Source organism: Solea solea, chromosome 11 (genome assembly GCF_958295425.1).
Source record: "Solea solea chromosome 11, fSolSol10.1, whole genome shotgun sequence".
NCBI classification, from domain to species: Eukaryota; Metazoa; Chordata; class Actinopteri; order Pleuronectiformes; family Soleidae; genus Solea; species Solea solea.
This window is the reverse complement of record NC_081144.1, coordinates 19,166,603-19,190,020: the sequence shown is the minus strand read 5'-3', so window position 1 is coordinate 19,190,020 and position 23,418 is coordinate 19,166,603. Positions and strand designations below refer to the sequence as shown.

The following is a 23,418-nucleotide window of genomic DNA, read 5'->3' as shown; positions in this document are numbered from 1 at the left end:
CCACTCATGTTGTCTAAAAAAATACCTTAAACTATAGCGATTGAGACCATTAACTCCTCAGTGAAAAGGTTACTCACGTTTTTAATCTAGTGAGGATTATTTTCCCATAGACTTCCATTCAAACAGGGTTCTTTTGCAAACAGTGTCGCCCCCTAATGTCTACTAAATATATCCTTGCTTCCTGGTTCTTTTCAGGAGGAAACCAGAGGACTATGTCTATTTTGATATATGGTCTATGGTTTGTGTATGGGTTTTTTGTTTTTTTACAGTTAAACATTTACATTAACACCATTCTACCCCCTGATGATTTTTCAATTAGAGCCTGCTACACTGGTGCCTTGCTTAGATGTATTATTTCACTGTGGGAAGTCGGAAACACTAGCAGATGTTCTTGAATTGTACACAAGAATATGAGTGGCTATTGAGGATTTTTGTAACACTGTTTCCTTTTCTGTGTTTTTGTACAGAGGTTCAGAAAATCTCTTTTATGTTAGAAGTCCAATGTGTCGTCGCTGTCCTTGGTTCTGAACGGCTGTTCATTTATTCAGTTCATTTAAATTGTTTCTGAATCTGATTAGTTTGGCTTCCTCAGTATGTATCGTGGTCAAGATATACCTTGATATTTCAACTCATGTTCACAACAAGATTCTATATGTCAGCCATAATATATTCAACCTCTCACATTCACATTTCATCATTTATTTTTCCCAATACAAAGAAAGAATCCCCAGACATCCATGGCAAATAGATCACATCAAGGAAGAGCTTGAGTGTCTGAGTTTGCAGATTTTGGAGAGAAAAGTACACCAATGTGGGATTCCAGAAAAAATATCTGCTTATTTAAAGAAACAAGTCACAGGGGGTTATGTTCCAAAAAGTGTTAGAGTATAAAATGTATATTTGAGCCTCTCTTTGGACATAAAACATGCAGGATAATGGTGCAGAATCAGAACCTGAAGAACTGCAATGTCTGAAAGAGAATTATAAAGCCAGGCAGCATGAGTGTGTGTATGTGGGCGGGACCTGTTACAGTAATACAGTCACATCATGGTGACTTGTCTTCCTTATGAGGATGAAAAGCACAACTGCCTATAATGTAGGCAATTCAAATCTAAGACAATGGTTTGCTTTAGGGCTTGTCTTAGGTTAGGACCGATGGACAAAGTAATGTCCTAATGTGTATGTGTGTGTGTGTGCATGCGTGTGCATGTGTGTTTGTATTCTCGTTTAAGTTACCTCTATAGGACATTTCCTCGTGTTAAACACTGACGTTTTAGCACCGGTGATCCCAATTACCTCCAAAGCTCTGTCCTAATGAGGCAGGACCTCATTTCTGAGGCTGTGGTTTAACCTTTTGGTATAGGGTTAGGCATTGAAGGTCCAGTGTGCAGCATTTAGGAAGGTTTATAGGCAGAATATGAATATACAGTACTACCAATAAGTATATAAAACAGTGAGGTCTGTGGACCACTGGTCTTCTGTGAGCGACCCCTAGTGGTCCACGAGTTGACAAGCAGGTAACATTATCATGTTTTAAAATTTAAAATGTCAGTGTTTTAATTTCAGTGTAATCTCAAACTGCCTGCGACATATATGTGTTGTTTTCAATATCAAATTAACTAGTAGCCTATGTAAAATCAAAAGATATTTGTTTTGTGGCATTGTCTGACTTGAGCAGTGCAGTGGACGGGTTTGCGACACCGCTGACCGCAACTGTTTTGTGGCTATTTTGAGTTAGGTGGTGTTTTTTTATGGGTTAAGTGGTCCTTGGTCTGAAAAAGTTTGAGAAACCCTACCCTAAAATAAAAAAAATGTTTGGTTTTCATGTCCTTAGAATACGCTTCTTATACAGTATGTACTTTACGCAAGGGCCATTGCTTTATGGAGGCCACCATCTTGTGCCATCAAGTTTCTGCAACAGACTGAATGGACAAAGGAGCATGTATTTCATGTTTTGAAGTGGATGCTTACTACACAAATGAAGAAGAATGTAATTGTTTCAGGTGTGCAAAGCCACTGTATAGATGCCTTATTTTCTTGGAAAAGGGACCGGTGAGCAGGAGTCAGTTACAATCTACAGTGTCACAAATTATTACACACTGGACCAGTTAATAGTTAAGGTAAGGGATGAGGCTTAATTTATAGTGTGTCCAAATGCATTAAAGTTGATACATGGTCCTGACAAGATGTCCTTTTCAAACGCAAACCAGGGTTCATGTCATTCCACGCATGCAAACTCAATCTGCAATTTCTCCTCAGGAAATCTGCCTCATTTCTATTTCCTTGCAGTATTTGAGTTGTACATGTGTGGGTAATGGCAGATTTCCGCACATAGCCTCATGTTTCCATGGTTACCCTTCCTCTTTGTTGTGTCTTTTGATCAAAACAAGAGCGCCCCACAAACTGTATTGGAAAAGTGTTGCGTTATAGGGAGCAGGCACAGTCGGCACGTATGTACTGCACACAATCAAACTGTATGTGTGCACGCGTTTATACACGCCTGTGTGTAAATAAACTCATGACAACAAGGGGATGAGACTGAAGAGACAAGGAAGAATGTGACGGACTGAGTAGTTTAGTTTTCTAATTCCAGAAGATGTCAGTAATGCAACATCATCGATGCAAGCTGTCGTGTAAACCCCATAGAAGAAGAAGAAGAAGAAGAAGAAGAAGAAGAAGAAGAAATTTACATCAGGCGGCCTTAGGGTTAGTGGACAGGGGATACATTGTGTCCATTTACAAAAATGTGTGGGTAGTTTTTCTGACCTTTGTCCTCATGGAGACCAAAACCTGGTCCTAATGCTTCAGAGACTCATTACTAAGTAACTGGTTAAGTTTAGGCAATTACAGTTAGGTTAGGGCTAGGCATTAATATGTTATGGGTAGGGTTAGGGTTTGTTTAGGCTGTCCAAATGAATGGAATCAATGCAGTGTCCTTAGAAGAGTAGTTGCCTGTGTTTGTGTGTATGTGGGGGGGCGGTTAGGGTTGGGGTTGGGGGGGTTAAAAAGGGGTTAAGCCTCTGAAAAAAAGGTTATATCATCACGAAGAATGTGATTCTTGAAGCCTGTTCCAGTAGATCTTTAGGTATCCACAATAAATAATGAGCCAGTAGGCCAGTTCTCCACACACACACACACACACAATCTCTATCTATCTCTATGACACGCGCGCACGCGCACACACGCGCACATGTATCAGGGGTGGGAGTGGATGCTCGTGGAAGTCAGGATGGGATAATCCTGCGTGTCTGGCTGCGGGCGTTGATGCAGCTGCCGTTGCTGGATCCGGACTGGGCTCGGTGCATTGGGTGGGTCTAGTTCCTGACCGGAGCGTCTGTGTCTCTGGACCACATGTCGATGGTATCAAGTGGAAGAAGAAAGACGAGGGCGATGGTCGTGAGAGGAGTTGGTGCAGTTTTCTGAAAACGTCCAGGCGAAGAAACATCGACCGTTTTCGCCGATGGAGAACAGCGTCGGCCGGTGGTGATAAAAGCGCAGCGCCGGTGTGGAATAACTTGGAGCAGCAGAGACGAGGACGCGGAGGATTAAGAAAGGAGCACATTTCTTGTTGTATTTATGGTTTTCTAAACCGGGATAGGAGCTGAAACGCGTCTGGAAAGAAGGGATCACTTTTGCATCGGTAATTAGAGGAGAGGACAGCCTCCTTGGAGCGAGCGGCAGCCGCATCCGACACACGGCGGGGTGGGTGGGGGGGGGGACACTTGGATGGAGAGGGCGCAGTGATCGGGCTGAGAGAGAGCCGTTTGCCGGGTGTAGGAGGGCAGTGAGACCGGGTAGTTTGGAGGCTCGGGGAGCCAGGTGCGGCGAGGTAGCGGCTCCATGAGCGGCTCCTGCCGGGACAGAGCGCCCAGAGCCCAGCCGGAGCGTCTGCACCGCCGCGGGTAAAAAGCCCCGGGGCCACAGGACGGCGGCCAGTTTGGAAGTTTTGATGCATATGATCACAACCACCATGATTTTTATGATTCTTGGTGCTTCAGTTGTAATGGTAAGACACATTCACCTCCCTTATGCCACAATGTGGTTTTCCAATCCCCTCTCACCCAGGCCAGTGTTTTTATGAGATTATTACAAATAATGCCATAAATGTGCAACATTTTGCGACTATAACCTCCTTCCAGCAGCAGCAGGAGGCCTATCAATGACATGTGGAAGTAGGTTAGTCCACCTATAATTACCTGCTGTCATAAATAAATAATATATTTCCGTTTTGAGGCAAAAGAGGGTCCCCCTCTTAGAATCGGGAGGATCCACCAAGGATATTTTCTGTCCTTTTTTTTTTTACCCCCTTTTGATGACTCTCTGTTGTTATTTGTCTTTATAATAACATAGTAATAAAAAAAAAAGACATTTGATTCGCTGTCTATAGCCTATAGTCTGTTGCCTGACATGTCCCAGCTGACTGGCATGGTTCTTTGCAGGCGATAGCCTGTTTAATGGACATGAACGCACTACTGGATCGCTTTCACAACTACATCTTACCGCATCTACGAGGGGAGGACCGCGTCTGTCACTGCAACTGTGGGAGGTAAATGCCACCGTCCTCGCACAATTATTGGGATAAACATGGTGATGTGCGTGAGTGTGAGAGAGCTTGATGTATGTGTGTGTGTGTGTGTTTTCCCTTTCACCCAGTCAGTTCTTAATTGCTGAAGAAGAGGCCTCGAAGATTTGTGGCGGTGAAGCCCCGCAAAGACACCGCGGTGTCTGCGCGTTTTTACATAGCAACTGGGGCTTTTAGGATTCGCACCAACACACACGGTGCGACGATGACATGTTTGGTCGCGTGTGTGTGTGTGTGTTATGACACATGTATAAGCTCTATATTGCGAGGGTTTCGGGGGCTTTGCAGCATGTAGCCCGCATGCGAAGGTGTGTGTCGGAGCCATAAATAGGTAATGAACTATGAGAGAAATGATGAGGCTGTTCAAAAACAATATGAGCATCAAGTGGAGGTGGAGATGAGGCTGGAGACATGGCTGAGGGTATTTACTGGTGTACACACCTGCTGTTCTCTGACACTGTGAGAGCAGGTTGGAAGTGAGGGGGGAAACAGCAGCATAGACACTCATTAATATATTCATTCTGATTTAATCTGCATTGTTATACACTGAGCAGCTACAGTTTAGCATGAAATACAGCAGGCGAATGTTGAGCTGAGACACAAAGGCCCTCTGCTATTTTAATTACAGTCTTTGTAGGGAAGGGACAACACACAATAATATCTCACACCTCAATAAAAATCCCTCACAGCTACAGAGGCAGACCGATTAACGAGCCGGTTATTGCCATTTTTAAATAATCTTCATCTGCTGGTTATTATTTAATAGGCTGAATGTTGCTGTTTTATATGTTTACACATTTTGTTCCCAGAAACTATTTTATTTTCATGCAAAAGTTTATTTGAAGACGTCTTTTGTGATTTAAAGGTCCAGTACATAAGATGTAGCAGGGTTTATTGGCATAATATATATATTATAAATAGACTAGTGTAAATCTTTGGTTGAGCTATAGCTTTCAAAATAAACAATTTACATGTATTGTACTGTTTCTGTAGCAGTCTGAATGATAAACCAGCCATACCTGGACTGTGTAGGCCACCGTAGTTCCACGTGTCAGGAGAAGGAGTCCCCCAGTCTTTGTCACCAGTAGATGAAACATATTATAATTGTTGTTCAATAAATGTTAAGCAATGTTGTTCATCATTCATTATTATAAAATGGTTATATTCTACCAAACGACAGGAAAAAGAAAACGTATCAACCCCGCTGATTGTGGTAAATTTCTATAATTTCAAATCATTATTTGTCACAGGAGTGACAAGACTAGTGATTTATTTTTGAGTGCCCACAAGGGGGAGCCTGAATAAAAACCTTGTGGTTCACTTAAAAATGTTCACTAAAACATACAGCGTTACGATGTTTTTGTAACATAAGAACACTAATATTTTTTTGGTCATGTAAGTAACATTGTTTTGTGTCATTTGTAATTAATTCCCCTCCTTTGTCTTTATCCATAAGCTTTTCAGAAAATACGGACGAATGAGCTTATCTCATTTTCTAAAATCTTAAGACTGCAAACCAATTATATATGGACAGACGGCTCCCCTGTTTACATTTAAGCATCTAAAAAACTAAAGTATGTTAAAGGGTTAAAGCATATTTTACCCTTGTTTCAATATAATCACAAAATGCCATCATTTTGGTCAGAATAATAAGACATTTTCATATCATACCTAGTCTCCAAATCCACTTGATAGGGTATTGTAAAAAGAATAAAAGTAAAATCTTAAACAGTATGACCTGTAAACCATAAACATGGCAACATGCTTTAAAATCAGAGCGAGAGAGAGCTGCAAATGTCTGCCTTATAACTGGTAACTGATAAACTAAATGGTAAATACATCAGCACAAAAGTACAGCTACATTGTTTAGTATCAGTATAGGTAGAAATTCAAGATTGCGATATCGATATTATATCAGACAAAGAAAAGTGGTATAGAGCCATGCCTCGTCTCTACGGCGCCTGAGGGTAAAGCAACACGATTTAAAGTGAGAGATCTTGTAACCAATAGATTTACCTCTATAATGTCCTCCGATATTGGATCGAGATTGGCCCTTGTCCTCCAGACAGCCCATAGCTACAAAAGTGATTAGTGGTTTAGTAAAGCAAATGTCACTGGTCGTAATCGTGCAAACTGAGGAGATGCATATGAAACCAACACAGCAGTCTGTAGTGCGAGTGCTGCAGTGAGGGGGTTGATGTAGCCTACTAGCAGTTCATTAGCAGCATTAACAGGCCAGTTCCTCTGTGTTTGTTAAGCCTGTAAATCTCAAAAGGTGCTGTGAGATAGGATTTATAGTGAGGGGGATAGTGTGAGTCAAAGTTTGGAAAAAGCCTTCTGCTTACTCCAATGCATGTTTGGAGGAAGAGAGAGTTTATTTTGAGATCATGCACCACTGAGTCTTAAAGAGCCACGTTTGGGAAATGCAAAATGTAAAACGTAAAGTCGTTTCAGACTGATGACGACAAAATATGACGACCGATAATATTTTATCTGTGATGAAATAAAACACATACATAAGCAGTACACGCAGACCTGTGCTCCCTCTGTCAGTTTTCCGGTCACCGTAAATGTAAAGTGAATCTCACTGACCTGGAAACTCTCCGTAAACAGCAGAAATGTGGGGCATGCGGTGAGTGAAGCAAAATTTGTGCCCTTCCATGCATTAGGCATGGAGGTGCCATGGCACCCACTGTGCTTGGGGACACAGCCAGTGTTGTTTTCTTTGACAGCCCCCGTCTGTGCTTTGATTTGGAGATCACTAGTGGACGGTGTGTGTGCGGGTGGATACGCCATTATTTTGGTGTCATGCTGAATTGCCCTGAGTTGAGCTGGACAATAATTAAATTACAATATCATAATATTATTTTCTTTAATGTCAATATAACAAAGATTCGGTATATATATCGATAATTATGTTTAATAACCACAGATATTGACAGAAAAGTGGACATTATTGACTTCCAGTTTGCGAGTTGAAATTAATCAGGAAGCAAGTATATATTAAATAGCCACCAGGGGGCGACTTCTGTTGGAATGAAACATGAAAACCACCTATGTTTAGGTGGTTTTCGTAAACATTTTCTTGAGGAGTTAAACTTTGAAAAGTATGTTCCTGTATGGGGCCACATGGTGGCCTAGTGGTTAGCATGTTCTCCCCGTGTGTATGCCTTGATTTTCCCTGGTTTCCTCTCACAATCCAAAAACATGCAGAAGCTCACTGGACACTCTAAACTGACAGTGAGAGTGAATGGTTGTTCGTTTATATGTTTGCCCTACGATGAACTGGTGACCTGTCCATGGTGTGACCCCGCCTTTCGTCCGATGTCAGCTGAGATTGGCTCCAGCATTCCTGCAGCACTCATGTGAAGGATACAGCGGTAGACAATGAATGAATGTTCTCATATGAGTGGACACCTGCAAGGTGGACAGCTGGTATCAGTGAATAAGAGCAGGTGACGTCTGCAAATTGAGTTCAGACTCTGACGGTTGATGTCACAAGTGGTTGCCACAAAACTAAATTTCCAATAATATCAGATTTGAATTTCAAAAGAGTTCAGATATTTGTAGGGCACAGGTGAACAGGACTTCTGTCAGTGTAAAGATAAACAGGCAGCCATAAATAATGATCCTTCCTTTTATTTACAGGTGTACAGTATGTGCAAAAGCCCACCCCAGGGACAAAGACCGAGATCCAGAGGAATGTTCTGTCTTATCTTTACTTATAGCTGAGCTTTATTTATTGTGAAATAACAAAATGTTTTTGCTGTTAATGGACCTCAGTGGCAGCCCAGTGCAGGTCAGCGAGGTTTAATAGTGGGGTTTGATCCCCCATGTGACCATATCTCTTTAGTGAGATACTAAGTGAGGTGCTAAACTGCAAGATCAGATTTATTATAAAGTGTGTTTCTGCTTCGTTCTTCCCAGAGATCGACTGCCAGTACAACAGTGTATCTTTATAAAGCTGAATCTCTCTATAGGAAAGAGAAGATGTAGTCTTTGTTCACAGCTGGCCATGATTTTATGCCAAACAGGAAACATGCATTAATACATACTTTCAGTGAGCTAACGACAGTAGCTCTCAGATGTGCTGTCAGTTAAGAGAAGTGTTAAATACCTGGGGTGTGTGTAGTAACTTAAAAGTGCACACTCACAAGGCAGGGAGCGTCTATAAAGACTATCATGTCAGCAGTGGTTTGAATACAATCTGATTTTGTCTCTGTACTAGGGCTGGGCGATATGGACCAAAACTGATATCGCGATATTTTTTGTTTGAATGGCGATATGTGATATTATAATGATATTTTGAACAAAACGGGTTAGCTCGCTAGCTCACCAGTTGGCCGCTCAGCTGATAGCTGAAACCCGGTGTCCGGAGTGTACAACAGAAACCCGGTGACAGGAGACCAGAAACCCAGAGACCAGAGACTTGGTGTCGGACACGGTGAACAACAAGCTGCTGATGTGTTTAAAGTCCACTTGGAGCCGAAATCTGTGGCTAACAGCTGAGCGACTGACAGCTGGTGTCGCTAAAAACTAGCGACAACAAACAGGCATTACGTCACCAGCAGGTTTGGAGTAAAAGTACACATTTTATTTAGGAAAATATCAGCGCCACTATTCTTTTTCTTAGCCACCAACTGCTCACTCTCTACCTGCACCGTGTCCGCCACGTTTTCGTTCAAATTTCTGTTGTTATGCGTAGCGTGTGTGGGAGAACATTACGTAGGACGTACATGTAAGGGGCGTGATTGAGCAGCTGAACTAGGCATGGAGGCTCAGAGAGAAGCGGTCGCGGAAAACAATAAAACCCTATTTTCTCAGCAGTGGCTGAACTGTTTGTTCTGAAACTTTAGGGTTTCATAAACGAGGTAATGACGCAGATACACACACAAACGCAGCGTTAATTGGAGCTTCCGGTCTATGTCGCCTTTAAATAGCGTTCGCAAGGCAATGTAAAAATAATGTATAATATACCGGTATGGCGATATGGTCTTAACTTATCTCTTTCAAAAATTGACCGGTATAACTCTTACTACCGGTATATTGCCCAGCCCTACTCTGTACTGCATTTACTTTTATATTTTTGAATAAAAATAACATATAAATGTTAAATGAGGTCATCAATAAAACTACGCTAGAATAAATTTGTAGCGATGTAGCTGCATTTATCTAGTTTCTGATGACAAAAATGTGTAAATTTAGATCATACTAATTAAAATAATAATTGCCTGAAATATAAAAAAAAAAGAAGAAAAAATCAGCTCAGCCAATTAATTTTTCTACCCCTAATAGGTTTTTACAGTGGAGCAGAGTTAGTGCTGGATATTGTGTCACAGTGAATGTAAGTTGTAGTTTTGTTGGACAGTAACTGGCGTAACGGTGGTGTTTGACACTGCAGCTGCATGTGTTGCCTGTCACACTGCACACCAATCATTTCTGTGAATCTATGAGCAATCATCAGGTGTCTTTAAATTAACATTACTTCAGTGACACATCGACACATTACCCTGCTGTTCCTCTAACTTCTCCTGTGAGACCTGAACACCCGGCTGCGCATCCTGAGGATTTTGTAGAAAACAATTAAAACTGGCTTTACACACAAATTCTTTCATATTTCTCCAGTTGGAAACAAATATAAAGAGATCACTATCTTTAGTTTGAAATGATAATTATGATGACTCAAGAAATACAACCCTAACCCGTGTGAAATGTAAGGCCATGAGCTTTTACTGCTGATTCAAAAGTACAAACCGACCTTAAAAGCCATCTGAGCATCTGAGGAGTTTAGAGTTTAGAAAATACTTCTGTTTGATAAGTCAATTTCTAAGGTGAGGTTAAATAAACAGAGGGGTGCACTCGCGAGCCATTTCAGAGGGTGTACACATTCATCTGCTTATCGCAAATATTTATTTGAAATTTCATTTACTAGGAAGTCACATTGAGATTAAAATCTCTCTTACAAGTGAGACCTAGATCTAGTGAGAGATGTGGAGAGAACCCACGCACACACAGGGAGAACATGCAGCCTCCCCACAGAAAGGCCCTGGGTTGAGCTGCCTACAGATGATAAGGCGTAGGTGACTATTTATATGTGGTCTAACCTGGATTCAAACCGGTGACCTTGTTGCAACAATCCAGACTATCACCACCACACCGTGTGCCCAATCCAGTAACAAAAATATCTTAAATCAGTAAATTGCAGCAACTGAGTGCATGTAGACATGGACAAGAAGACGACAACCTGCTGACGTTCACACTGAGCATCAGAAAGGTGATTTAAGTGACTTTGAACATGGCGTGGTTGTTGGTGACTATTTCACAACCTGATGATCTTAGATTTTCACACACAACCTTCTCTACAGTTAACAAAGAATGGTCCAAAAAATAAAAAAATATCCAGTGTGGGGGGTAGCGCTTGGTGCCAGAGGTCAGAGAAGAATGACCAGAGAAATGATAGTTCCACTTCTGCTTCTTTATTGGATGGCTTGTGTACCTAATAAAATGGCCGGTGAATGCATATGATATCCAAACACTACACACAAGGTGTAAGGGTGTACACTATCGAGTAAGAAAATCAAGAAAATGTTATACGAGTATTAGGGCCACATGTAAAAAAAAAAGAAAAATAATTCTGAGATTAAAGTCAGAATTCTGACCTTTTTTCCTCAGAATTCTGATTTTAATCTCAGAATTCACACGGTTTTATTTTATTTTATTTTTACATGTGGCCCTAATAATCTTCCGTACAGATCTGTGAAGTGAAACCAAACAGCTGTGAGAGATTGTGGACTGGAGCCATGTTCTGAACAGTGTTCTCCACCAGCATCATCCCAATACCTAATGTGTGTTTTACAACAGCTTAAGTTCAGACACTATGAGCACCAAAGCTTATGTTTTCTGTGAATTGTTATTCATTCATTCATTGTCTACTGTTTTATCCTTCACATGAGGGTCATGGGCTGCTGGAACCAATCCCAGCTGATATAGGGTGAAAGGCGGGTCACATCACACCCTGGACAGGTCGACAGTCCAACACACAGAGACAATTCACTCTCACATTCACACCTGCAGTCAATTTAGAGTGTCCTTTTAACCTCTGCATGTTCTTGGACGGGAGTACCCAGAGAAAGGCCACGCACACACGGGGAGAACATGCAGACATCACATGCAATAAGAATAATGTAATGATATGTTGGACTGTTAAAAAGAATCTGTCAATCCTACAGTTGCTGTAAATCTAACTCTCTCCTCACCTTCCCCTGTCTGTCAACAGACATCATGTCCACTATGTAATCCCATATGATGGGGACCATTCGTTGGTGGACTCATCAGAGAACTACTTTGTGAGTGACAGTGTGACCAAGCAGGAGATGGACTTGATGCTCGGGCTGCTGCTGGGCTTCTGTATTAGCTGGCTGCTGCTGTGGCTGGACGGAGTCCTACACTGTGCCGTCAGGGCCTGGAGGGCGAGCCGCTACTACGGTAAGCTGCTGCTTCACAAACTCTAACATGTCAACAACACAACAAAAGGTACAACATTTTTAATATTTTGTATTTGTCGAGCGAAATAGCAAAGTATGTAAAAGTAGGATTTATGATGGCACGTCTTATTAGTGAAATGCTTATGCGCGGGGAGATAAACAGTATGTATCCACCATGCATCTGTTTGTGTGAAATTGTGCCAGATTTTACACAGCAGTTGGTGGAGCTCAAAATGACCTTCCCCACAATGCTTGGCCCAATTTTGGCTTGTCCCGCTGATTTTTTCCTCTTAATTTACTGTGACTTCCTGGGAAACCACAGCCAAACCTTCCAACTGTGTGATGATTCAGATCCTAACGGCGCAGGTGAAACCACACTCGACTGGCTGTCTCCTCTTTTGGAAAGCCTAAATACCTTACACCAATAATCTTCCTGATTTGATTTCGGAAAATATTTGCAGTCTTATGCTAATGTAATAGAACAGTCATTAGGTCCAATTACTATCTGAATATATTAAACTTAAAATGATCTCATAAGGCAACATAAAATCATATGTTAATGAGTGCTGCAATTGTACTCTTACCAACAACCTGCGCCGGTCTCATTTAACCCCTTTTATACAAGGGTTTCACTTATGTGCACTCATACTTGGCCAATAACACTGATTCAGATTCTGTGTAATTCTTGTTAGAAAATAAAATCAAGCTATCAAAATGGTAGAAATGTGGCTTTTTCTTTTTGTGAAACTTTTGTAAACCATTTTTCTTTGCTGCTATGACCTGACAGTGTTTTCCAGTATTAGCCAGATTGTATATAAAGATGAATGATCAGCAACTCCCTGCTGCCTGCGTGCGCTGCTGATGTGATTTGGATGTAGACTCTGCGTTGTGGTGACTGTGAGGCGTCCAGGTCCTGCTGATAAACCCATACGCAACTGAACAAGTCATTCTCAGCTGTCAGTTATGATGTTTAATGTTTTTGCATCTTCAAATTACAAATGAAAATGAAACTTATCAGAGACAAGAACACTTAAAAAACATATTTTTGTCATTAGACAGACCCAAAGTTGAACAAAAAATGGCAGCGGTGATGCACATTAATGTTATAAAATTGTGGTTAATTCTGCATGAGCTAATTAAGATGACCTGTATTTTCTGGAATGACCATTTTAGGTTATGTTATGTTATATTGACTGAAGATGCCACACGTGGTGATTTGCTGGTCCTGAAGATCATCCCATCACTTCTTCCCCAGCTCCACCCTCTCATCCAAACATGGTCTCTTCTGGTTTCAAAAAAACCTCTGTTCACAAAGCAATGGTGGGTTTAGAGAAAACCATCGTCTCCTATGGTGATGAGAGGACACATGGTGATTGTCCGAAGGGTTCTGAAAGGAACCTCAAGCAGCGGTCAGGCTTGTGTGTGTGTGTGTGTGTGTGTGATTTTAAACTTCAAAATCAGCTCTAACATTGTCGTGCAGCCTGTGAAGAGGGACGAGGATTGAAGTGATTAGGCCATTACTGTCAGAGAGTGTGATTAACCTCAGAGCACTGTTCTGAATAAAATGTACTAAGATGATGTGGTTTTTTTCTGTTGAGGTAACAAGCACAGCACAGCAATCAAGTGTGGAGCAGGTAAAAATATGAGTGACCTTCTCCAGTGCAGCAAGAAAAAGAAAGATCTCGTCTTCGTGATTGGCCCTAGTTAAATAGATCATGATTACTTACAGATTGGGGTAAATAAGACCTGTTACATCAGAAGTAAACCAGAAAAAAACACAAACGCTATGGTTCACGCTGTCAAAGGCCAAGCTAAGGTCAAGGAAAATTATAGGACGGGTGGGGTTTTGTTTTTTATTTTTGTTTTTTCCTCCAGAATCCACCAGAATGGTGATATTTCTGCTAAAAGGCATTGGAGGTTCTGTTTCACAGCCTTTTCTGCAATCCAGGCTTTTGGAAAAGACATTTGTGCTGTGTCATGTTTTGAGAGGCACTGTTCATTTTGGCCCGGGATTTTATTTTCTTTTCTTACAGCATTATAGCTCAGTGAACGGTGAGTAGGCAAAGCTAGAGCACCCTCTATTTTCTACTTGAGTATTAGCAGAAGCAGTTAAACGTAGTTTAGTTTAGCAGTTAACTTCTTTAGCCAATCTGTTATACATATTATGTTCCATTGTCTCATTCGGTTTAGAAAAGTGTCTGGAAATATAGACTCATTATCTCAGGAAATGTATCATTCTGTTTTGGTTTAAGGAGGAAAAGAAAATATCGATACTATCGAGTTGCAATACCTGAGGAATTGTCAGAATTGAATATGTCAAACGCAAATCATCCCAGCCCCAGAAAATTACACCAATTAATTTGGGTGCAGTCACCACTGGTTGCCTAGCAACTGTACACAGTAATGACAAGACATCAGTCATGGCACTTGATAGAAAAATTAATTATCGAGCATTAGTGATGGTGGAAGGCGGATTTTTAGGCCTCTGCTGTTTTCCCTGTACTATCCACTTGAAGACCCTGACTCCATTTTCAATCAACTTTGAGCAAAAAAAAAAAGCAGTTATGACAGAAATATAAGTTTTGATCTGTGTGCACTAAAGCTGAGCACTGCATTGAAGACCTGGGAGCCAGGATGTGTTGACCCATTTACACACACATGGATGTTGAGCCCATTTCTAAGTCAGAAAACGTCTTAAATAGGATGTTATAGTGCTATAGGGCCTTGTTTTGGTGTGTATGTGTGTTACCTCTTTAGATCCTGGAGACCATCCTCGATAGGTCATATGCAGGAATTACGACTTATATTTATGTTTTCAAAACCAGCGCCCCTAGTGGTCATATCTGGTACCTTGGATGTGTGCTCATCCAGCAGCTTCACTGAGGTTTCCAACGGCATTTCGCTGAGTGGTTAAAGCATTGTACTTTGTTAGGGTCGACACAGGTTTGACTCCCACGGTAGACTTTTACACACGCTAATTTTGACTCATTTTAATATTGACTCATTTTTCATTTTTACTGCCTAACCCTAATCTTCTTTTGTTTTGCCCTAACCCTCAGTAACACCTGTGTTGTAGCAGATTGCTGTTATTTACACTACTGCTACTTTAAAAACATATTTAGGGGGTGGACAAAACGACCCATATTTGTGTTTCATTTACTGCCATGACCAATAGTCATGTAGTCCTGGGGACCAAAACCTGGTCCTGATGAGGCAGAACCTAATTTATGAGGAACTGGTTAATGTCAAAATGTCTTCAGTGGGGAAAAAAACGGCCAATTCTCTGACACAGCATTCACACCATGTCTGGTGTTTCCAAAATCCCTCTCAGGTTGAATATGAGAGGACACATATTAACCAGACTCCATTAACCAAACAGAATTGCTGTGCTGTATTTAGCCATGCTGCTTGATTTGTAATGGCTAAGTTTGGAGAACGTGCTTAAATGGAGTGTAAGGTGCTGCATATGAGGCAGCATTTTTTTTTTTGACACTGACGATATGGAAGACTTTTCTCAAGAAAATGTTCTGACATCAAAATGTTGCATCAGACTGTACGGTCAATATTCTACTTGAATTCTGTGAAAACGAAGAAGCCGTGCAAAAATCAACATATTGCCGGAACTCATGTTGCGTTGTTTCGCTGACACAGCTATTGATTAATGGATATCGATCCATTTTATTTGCCAAATTGAAATGGAGTGGAAACCACGCCCACCTGGCACAAATCAGTACTGTGCAGTTTATAGATAAAGGCTCATTCAAAAAACAACAACAGGGAGATTTCAGTCAAGGGCAGCGTGTTCATACTCACACAGTCCTGTAGCGACTGCGTGACCTCTGTGGGTCCACTGTCTATGCACTCAGCCCATGACATTAACTCTCTGTCAGTGTGTCCATCCCAGTGGTGGAGAACAGTGGTTTGGTGGTGAACACTCTGTATGTTGTGTTACATGTGTTACACTTTCTGCATGTGCTGCATGTGCTTTTCTTGCCTCAGTCCAAAGTCAGTTGAGGTGATAATGGAAACTCACTTTTAAGCATAGTGTGAATGGGAGTGTCCACGCTGTAACGTGACCACAGGCTGCATATTAAAATGGATGTAAAACCTTGTCCCATTTAGACTAAAACATATGATAAAGCATTAATACAAGTATTACAAATACATCATGAGACTGATAGCTCAGTCAGGCCTTTTCTTGCCTGTTAACCAGGATTTATATGTATATGTTGTTGAATGTTGTTCCCACTGGTGATATAGTGTGGTAATAAGGAGATAAAATGATATCCTGCTAATAGAATATTACTATTGTAATGTCTTTACTTGAAAATGACTGAATAACAGTGGAAAAGTACATTACAAGCTTCACACACACATTTTGTATTGTTATTACCTATAGCCATTGCTTGGTGATTACACAATGATTATCATTACCATATTTTACTGTACTGTAATGTTAAGTGTTACCAACATATCTTTTGAAATGTCAAGTCTATTCAGAGTAACAGATAAAAGATAGGTCTCCACAGTACACATGAGCTGAGCATGACCTCCCTGGATTGTAGTGTTTCACTGACTTCTTGACTCTGCTGGATTTCATTTTCAAAAGGAAACTGAATATAAGCATTTCTTAAAAAAACAACAGGATTTGGCAAGAGCTCAGAGTTGATATTGCGTGCTCTCAGCCTGTATTATGGAGTTGGCCTGGATCCTCACTTTTAACAATAATGATAAAGTAGGTGATGTGTGACCTGGATTCTTGGACCGCCTTGGAAAAGCTCCTCAGGCAGGGATGGGAAAGCATCAAGCAGCAATCAGAGGATGATGATTATTAGTTTGAAGCTTTTGACATCGCACTCATACTCGCTCTTTTTAAAGAGAGGAGATATGATGTAGTCTCATCCCCCAGTGTTTTTAAATGCTGCAACAACAAACTGTGTGTTTGAATTTCTACAAGCTTTGATAGTTGCAGGATTCGGCTTTGCACTGAGGTGTTTAAGATTTTGCAGCAGCTGGCGAGACAAGGCTCTTTTCTCCAGTGCAGTGTGAAATACATCATTATAAGAAAGGAGGGGGGGGGGGGGGGGGGTTATCCATATTCATTAAAAGCGGCTATAGATTGGAGGATATAGGCTTATTCTGTTGTACTGCACGGGAATATCCCCTCTCATTGTGTGAGTGTGGGCTGTGACGCTGATGCTAGGTCACAATCGTTTAGCCTCCCTGGGATGAGGAGTGAAGGTGAGGCTGACAGAGAATGTGTGTGTGTGTGTGTGTGTGGGTATTGGGGGTGCAGGATGGAGATGCTGTCATATCCCCACCCCCCACTTACACACACATTCACTTAGCTAGTGCTATAAATAGAATGAGAGAGAGAGAGAGGAACTGGAATGGCAAGTGAGAACACACACACACACACACATTTAGATTCCCATTGCTTGTTTTCTCCTCCTAATTTCATCTCCATCGCTCCCTCCCTCACTTTATTGAATCTACTCTTGGTCATTTCCTTCACAACGTTTCCTGCTGCTACTCCTCCAAAAGATTATGACTTAGCATTCAGCATTAACCCCTTCCTCTCTACTCGTCTTCTCCTCCTTCTACAGCTGTGTCTTCATCTGCCCGTTTCCTCCCCGCATTATCATTTTCCCCCAACTCCATCCCCATCCTTTTATTCAAATGAGAAAAACCTGTCTCCGTTGCCCCTTTTCCTTTGGATACCCTTCAGAGCAGTCCTTGTGGACAGCGTACTCACTCACAGCTATAAATAACTCTCTCTTTCCTTCCCTCGCTCCTCACCCTTCACCCCCTCCTCCCTATCTCCACCACCATCACTAGCACCACCACCTCCACTCGCTCATCCTTTAGCAGAGCCATTTGCTGCCGTGTTTTGCTGTCTGGGGCTCTCCCCTCCTTCCTTCTCGCTCTGCTGCCTCTGTGGACCTCGCTTCGCCTCACCGCCTCCAGTTTATAACCCCGACAAGCCTGAATGTCTGCTCTGCTGTTCCCCTCCTCACGTTATAAACCACACATTCATGAAATTCATTTCCAGACAGTCCCTGACTTCCCAGCAGGTCCGCCCTTTTATTGTACAGCCTGTGTATTCTGTATGTGGTTGTCCCATAGACCGTATGTTTAAAATAAAAAATAATATAATAATTGACTTATTCTTCTGGTTAGCTCCTTGAGACAACCACGGAATAAGATGAATAGCCACAAGTGAGAGACTCCTGTGGCTGCAAAAATAACTCAGTTTGGATGGAAGTCTACAGGAAAATGAATCTGCTTCCTATTTGATTTATTACGTCAGTAAACATTTCCCTGAGGAATTAACGGTCTCAATTTCACTGTCCCAAGCTTTTACGCATTGTCTGTCACTGTCCTCACTGTAAAAAGTTCATCCCTACTCCACAGAAAAGGTGCAACAGCTATGATAAACTGGAGGATAAAAGAAACACATATTAAACATCAGCTTTATCCAGTCTGTTGCCTGTAAGCAGCTCATAACTGTTGTAAAAAAAAAAAAAACTCAAAAATTCTAGTTTCTTGGTCTCTTTTTTGTTGGTTTTGTTTATCTGGTCCATTTTTGAAAATAATACATATCATAGAAATAATTCACACACAGAAGTATAATCAGTGTGGGGATGTCAAGAGATTGACAACATCCATGTCTGCATAGCCCGTAATTATTCATATATAATCCAGAGGAAACCGCAACAAGGAGGTGTTTAGACTAAACAGGATCAGTCCTGTGTTGCTGGTTGTTGATGTTTTCTGTCAGACTTAAAAGAATTGCTTAGTCAAAGCTGGTATTTATTTATTTTTTTACTTACATTGGGTAATATTTGCAAAACCCACTGACAAACATAAATTGACCAAATTGATTATGCAAAAAAACAATTGACAAAATATAAACATGACATTCTCATGGATATTTATGAGTAGGGCTAAAGTATGAAGAGGGAAATAATCAATATTTTTGATATATTGTGACGATGACAAAAAGTATCAATAGTTTGATCCATTCTGCTTCCTGTCAGTTAAGTCAACTGTGTGGCTGTTACTGGCTGATTCTGACTGTGGACATTCGTTATGTGTCATCTTCTTTTTTAAGAAAACAAGAGGGCAACTTATTCTTTTGATACTTGTGATACTTCAGTTTAATAATAACATGAAGGCTTGAATCAATACATCAGCTGTACAGCCCCGACACTGTTACACCACTGTAGTCTTTGTATCTTTATTAAATTGAGAGCACCTTAATAAACACAACCGGTTTGACTCCTGCTTTGTTAACAAAGTGAGGGACGTTTTGTTACATATTTACTCCCACATTATGTTTGTTTTTATTTAAGCTTGTCACAATAGTGACATACAGTAGTTCACAAGTATTTAACATGAATTGCTCACCCAGAAGTAGAGGAAGTGGCAGTGGCTGTAACAAAGTGATGTGTTTTAACTCTGTGACAGTATTTTTGGTGATGTTGAGGATGAGAAACAAACGTGACCTTTTTAAAAACCACAGATGTTTAGTTTGTCTATCATGGGCTGTAAAAACATGGCGGCCCAAAATGGCGGCCTCTGTAGAGCCGACCCAGCTCCTGATATAAATATAAAAGGCTCATTCTGGGCTGATGAAAAAAAACAATTCTCATACTCTGAGCCTTTGATTTAGCATCAGAATAAATCATATACATGTCAAACCTGTAACACCTGTGCTGCCTCTCCTCTCTTTCCTCCAGATACCCCGTCCTGGTCATGGCTGCCGCAGTTCTGCAACCTGCGGGACCTTCGTCGTCGAGCCCAGCTCCGACAAATGGAGGACTCCAGCGGCAACATGGTCCACATCAAACAGAAGCTCTACCACAACGGCCACCCCAGTCCCCGTCACCTCTGACTCTAAAAAACAAACAAACAAAAAACAAAAATATCTCAGTCCCCGTCTCTAAAACACACCCTCCTTTTCCCTCACTTATCTTTCCAAACAGCTCGTTGGCCAGCGATTGCCTCAGAGACCCTGGAAACTGCCCTCCACTAACACGGCCCAGTTAAACCTCCGTGACAGGGCTTTATTATGACTAAAATCCGGCACCTGTCAGCACAGGTATAAAAAATTTAAAAAAAATCCCAAAACGGAGCGAGATGACGATTATTTGTTGCCAATGAAATCTTGTCTTATGTCCATGTCCACCATTGTGGGAGAAAGAAGGGGAAAAAAAAAACATTTTTAAGGGTGTTTTTTCTGTATAGGGACGTTTTCTGTGTTCATTGTTAAACTTGGCATGCTCTTTTAGAACAGGGTAAGATGTGGGCAGTGTATGGAATGGGGTGGCAAGATGGGTGTCTTGATGTTTTTTTTCTCTGAAGGGTGGGAGGGGGACTTTGTTGGTGTGGGGAGGGGGGAATGAAACTGTTGGGTGGGTGGATTTTTGTGATAGTTAGATTGCTGCTTCTGTAAATAGTTATAAATATGGGCAAATGGGATTTGACTGTCTTTAAGAGGGGGGTATGTTGTAGTGGTGGTGGGGTGTGGGCGGGGTTTGGTGTGAGTTGGTTATCAAAAGAAAAGCAGTGGAAGGCGTGTGTGGGTAAGGATTGTCAAGAATGTGACAGAAGGACGAGTCTGTTTGGAAACCTGGATGTGAAACCATGTGATTTCTGCTAAAACACAGATTAATTAGCTTTGTTACTTAGTGAATTAACTGAATGTATTAATTTTTTTCTGTAAATATGTGAGGGGGAGGGGAGCGTGTACAGTTGTGGTCTGGGTTCTCTTCGCTGCTTCATCATGCTATCACAGACATGAGAGTGAACAAATGAATGCCAGCCAAGATGAGTCAACAGGTACACACACACACACACACACACACACCTAACACACACACGCACACACAGAGAGATCCCTCTTCATCGTCCCCGCACTGAGCTCAGCAGCACAGTTCAATTTTTCTTTATCCAATTCCTTCTCACTTATCAGGAGCAACCAGCCTATCAGCAGAGGGAACCCTCACCCGGCCCCCCCTCGCCCTCTCTGTCCAGACATTGCTGTTGTGAGGATGAAATGTCTGTTTTATTAAAAGTGCCATTGAAGCACAACAGTGACCTCTGATGTTTGATTGTGTCATTCCAATCATATACTGTATGAGCCAAGATTAGAAGACAATATGTTCTCATAGTCGGGGGTTTTCCAACAACAGACTTAGATTATACAGTGAGTTTATTATGATTTCAAATAGAAATGTCACAATGACTCACAATGTCAATCATTTAAATGAATATTGGGTTAAATATGCAGAATTAACTGCAGGTGTAACAAATACTTATTTTCACTATTGAGTAATCAAATGTGCATAGCAATTTTCTCGAGCCAGAGTTTACGAGGTTGGCGAAAAGAAGAAAATCCTCATCTTTTAGAGGCCTGATCCAGTGACTGTGATGAAATGTTATTGCATAAAGGTTTGTTTACCAAGTGGTGCATGAAAGTGAAATGATAGATAACTCACAAATTTAAAACAGAAAGAGAGAATATATCAGTCAGTATGTACAAGTCATCCAGGTCATTGTGAATATTTAATAAGGAAGCTTCTTGTATGAGAGGTGGAATGTCAAAACCAAAACTCCTAAGCATACAATATAGAAGACGCATAGCCACTAAAGACAAAACAAAAAATAAAACGCCTTCAAATTGAATAAAAAAAACAGTTTGTTCTTGCACTTTTAAATAAATGTATGACTTCATTTTCCATGAGTTTACTTCTGATGACACTGAAAAATAGATGTTCATTTTGGTATTTTTCAAATCTGTTTTTGTGCATTTAAATTTATGCATAAGAAGGTAACAAAGTGACAAAAGGATGAAAAAAAAAACGTTTAAGGTTAAAAAACACACAGGGATGAAACAAGCAGCAAGAAAGTAAATAAAAACAGAGCAGACAAACTGACTGGAGAGACTGGGGAGCACAAACACTAAATACAGGAGGGAGGCAGGGATAATTGAACACAGGTGAAAGACATCAGGGCAGCCAGACAAATTACCACTGGGGGAAACCAGACAATGACAGGGAATAAAACAAGACAAGGCAGACACTATGGGAGCAAACTGCAAACTAAAACAGGAACCACAAAGATCCAATGAAATAAACAACAAAGAAAACCAGGGACACAGTGCAGAGCAACTGAAGACCATGACAATACATCAGAAAGTCCAGTCAAACAAATCTACCTCAGGAAAAATACAAAATCATTACATTATTCAGCAGAGTCCAACAGCCGTGGGCACACAGCCACCTGGATGGATCTCATATACTGTATATGCGTATAGTGAGCAGCATTGGATAAAATAAATGACAAACGCCTGATGTGAGGTGAATGTTTCACACTTAAATATGTAACCAAATGTCTGTTACATTCAAACCATTGCCAAATGACTTCATGGCTACATGGCTATCTCTGTAATTGTCAGTATGATGGTGTTAAGATCTTGTGTTGCTCTAAGACATTAACACACTGCACACAGGAAGTGATTTAAAGTGTAGACAGATGGAGGCAACAGCAACATTGCTGCAAACAGCAAATTTCCCCATGTGGTACAAACACCCTTTGTCCAATATAATCACTGTCCCTCCTCTGCACATGACCAAACCATCTCAACTTGACTCTCTTTTTTTCATCTCCAAACCATTCAATCTGAGCTGTACCTCAAATGTGTTAATTTATTGTCTTGTCCATACTGGCCGCTCCCAATGAAATTGTCAGAATCTTCAGATATGACACCTCCAGCTCCACATCCTGTCTCCACATCATAGCAGGTCTCACTGCCGTCTTGTAGACCTTCCCTTTCACTTTTGCTGCTATCCTCCTGTAACACATGTCTCCACCCACTCCACCTTGCCTGTTCTTCACCTCTTTTGTCCAAAGCTCATTGCGTTGGATGGTTGACCCCAAGTGTTTAAACCGGTCATGCACACACAAGTAGGTATTCTGTTTTGCTCCCACTAACCTTCATTCCTCTTCTCTACCAGGGCAGACCTTCACCTCTCCAGGATCACTTCCACCTGTCACTATCATCTGCAAACAACATAGTACCATAGTCCATGGAGACCCCTGCCTGACCTCATCTGTCAACCTGTCCATCACCATTGTAAACAAAAAGGGGCTCAGAGTTGATCCCTGATGTAATCCCACCTTCACCTTGAATCCATCCGTCACTCCAGCTGCACACCTCACCGCTGTATGACTGCCCTCAGACATTTGCTGCACCACCCTCACATACTTCTCTGCCACTCCCGACTTCCTCATACAGTACCACAGTTCCTCGTTTGGCACACAATTGTAAGCTTTCTCTATAGTGCG

At 41.3% G+C, this 23,418-nt stretch overlaps 1 protein-coding gene across 1 annotated transcript; it reads left to right on the top strand.

The window, feature by feature from the left end:
- Nucleotides 1-3,704: 3,704 nt before the first annotated feature.
- tmem240a (transmembrane protein 240a) lies at nt 3,705-20,432 on the top strand. Its single transcript, XM_058641881.1, has 4 exons — nt 3,705-4,006; nt 4,440-4,546; nt 11,859-12,067; nt 19,809-20,432. The coding sequence occupies exons 1-4, from the start codon at nt 3,950-3,952 to the stop codon at nt 19,961-19,963; spliced, it is 528 nt and encodes a 175-aa protein (XP_058497864.1). The 5' UTR covers nt 3,705-3,949; the 3' UTR covers nt 19,964-20,432.
- Nucleotides 20,433-23,418: the final 2,986 nt, after the last annotated feature.

Excerpts from the sequence above, each read along its gene's own strand:
- tmem240a (XM_058641881.1), top strand. The coding sequence starts at position 3,950 with ATGCATATGATCACAACCACCATGATTTTTATGATTCTTGGTGCTTCA. Across the intron at positions 4,007-4,439 it reads TTGGTGCTTCAGTTGTAATG|GCGATAGCCTGTTTAATGGA; the intron begins GTAAGACACATT and ends GGTTCTTTGCAG. Across the intron at positions 4,547-11,858 it reads TGTCACTGCAACTGTGGGAG|ACATCATGTCCACTATGTAA; the intron begins GTAAATGCCACC and ends GTCTGTCAACAG.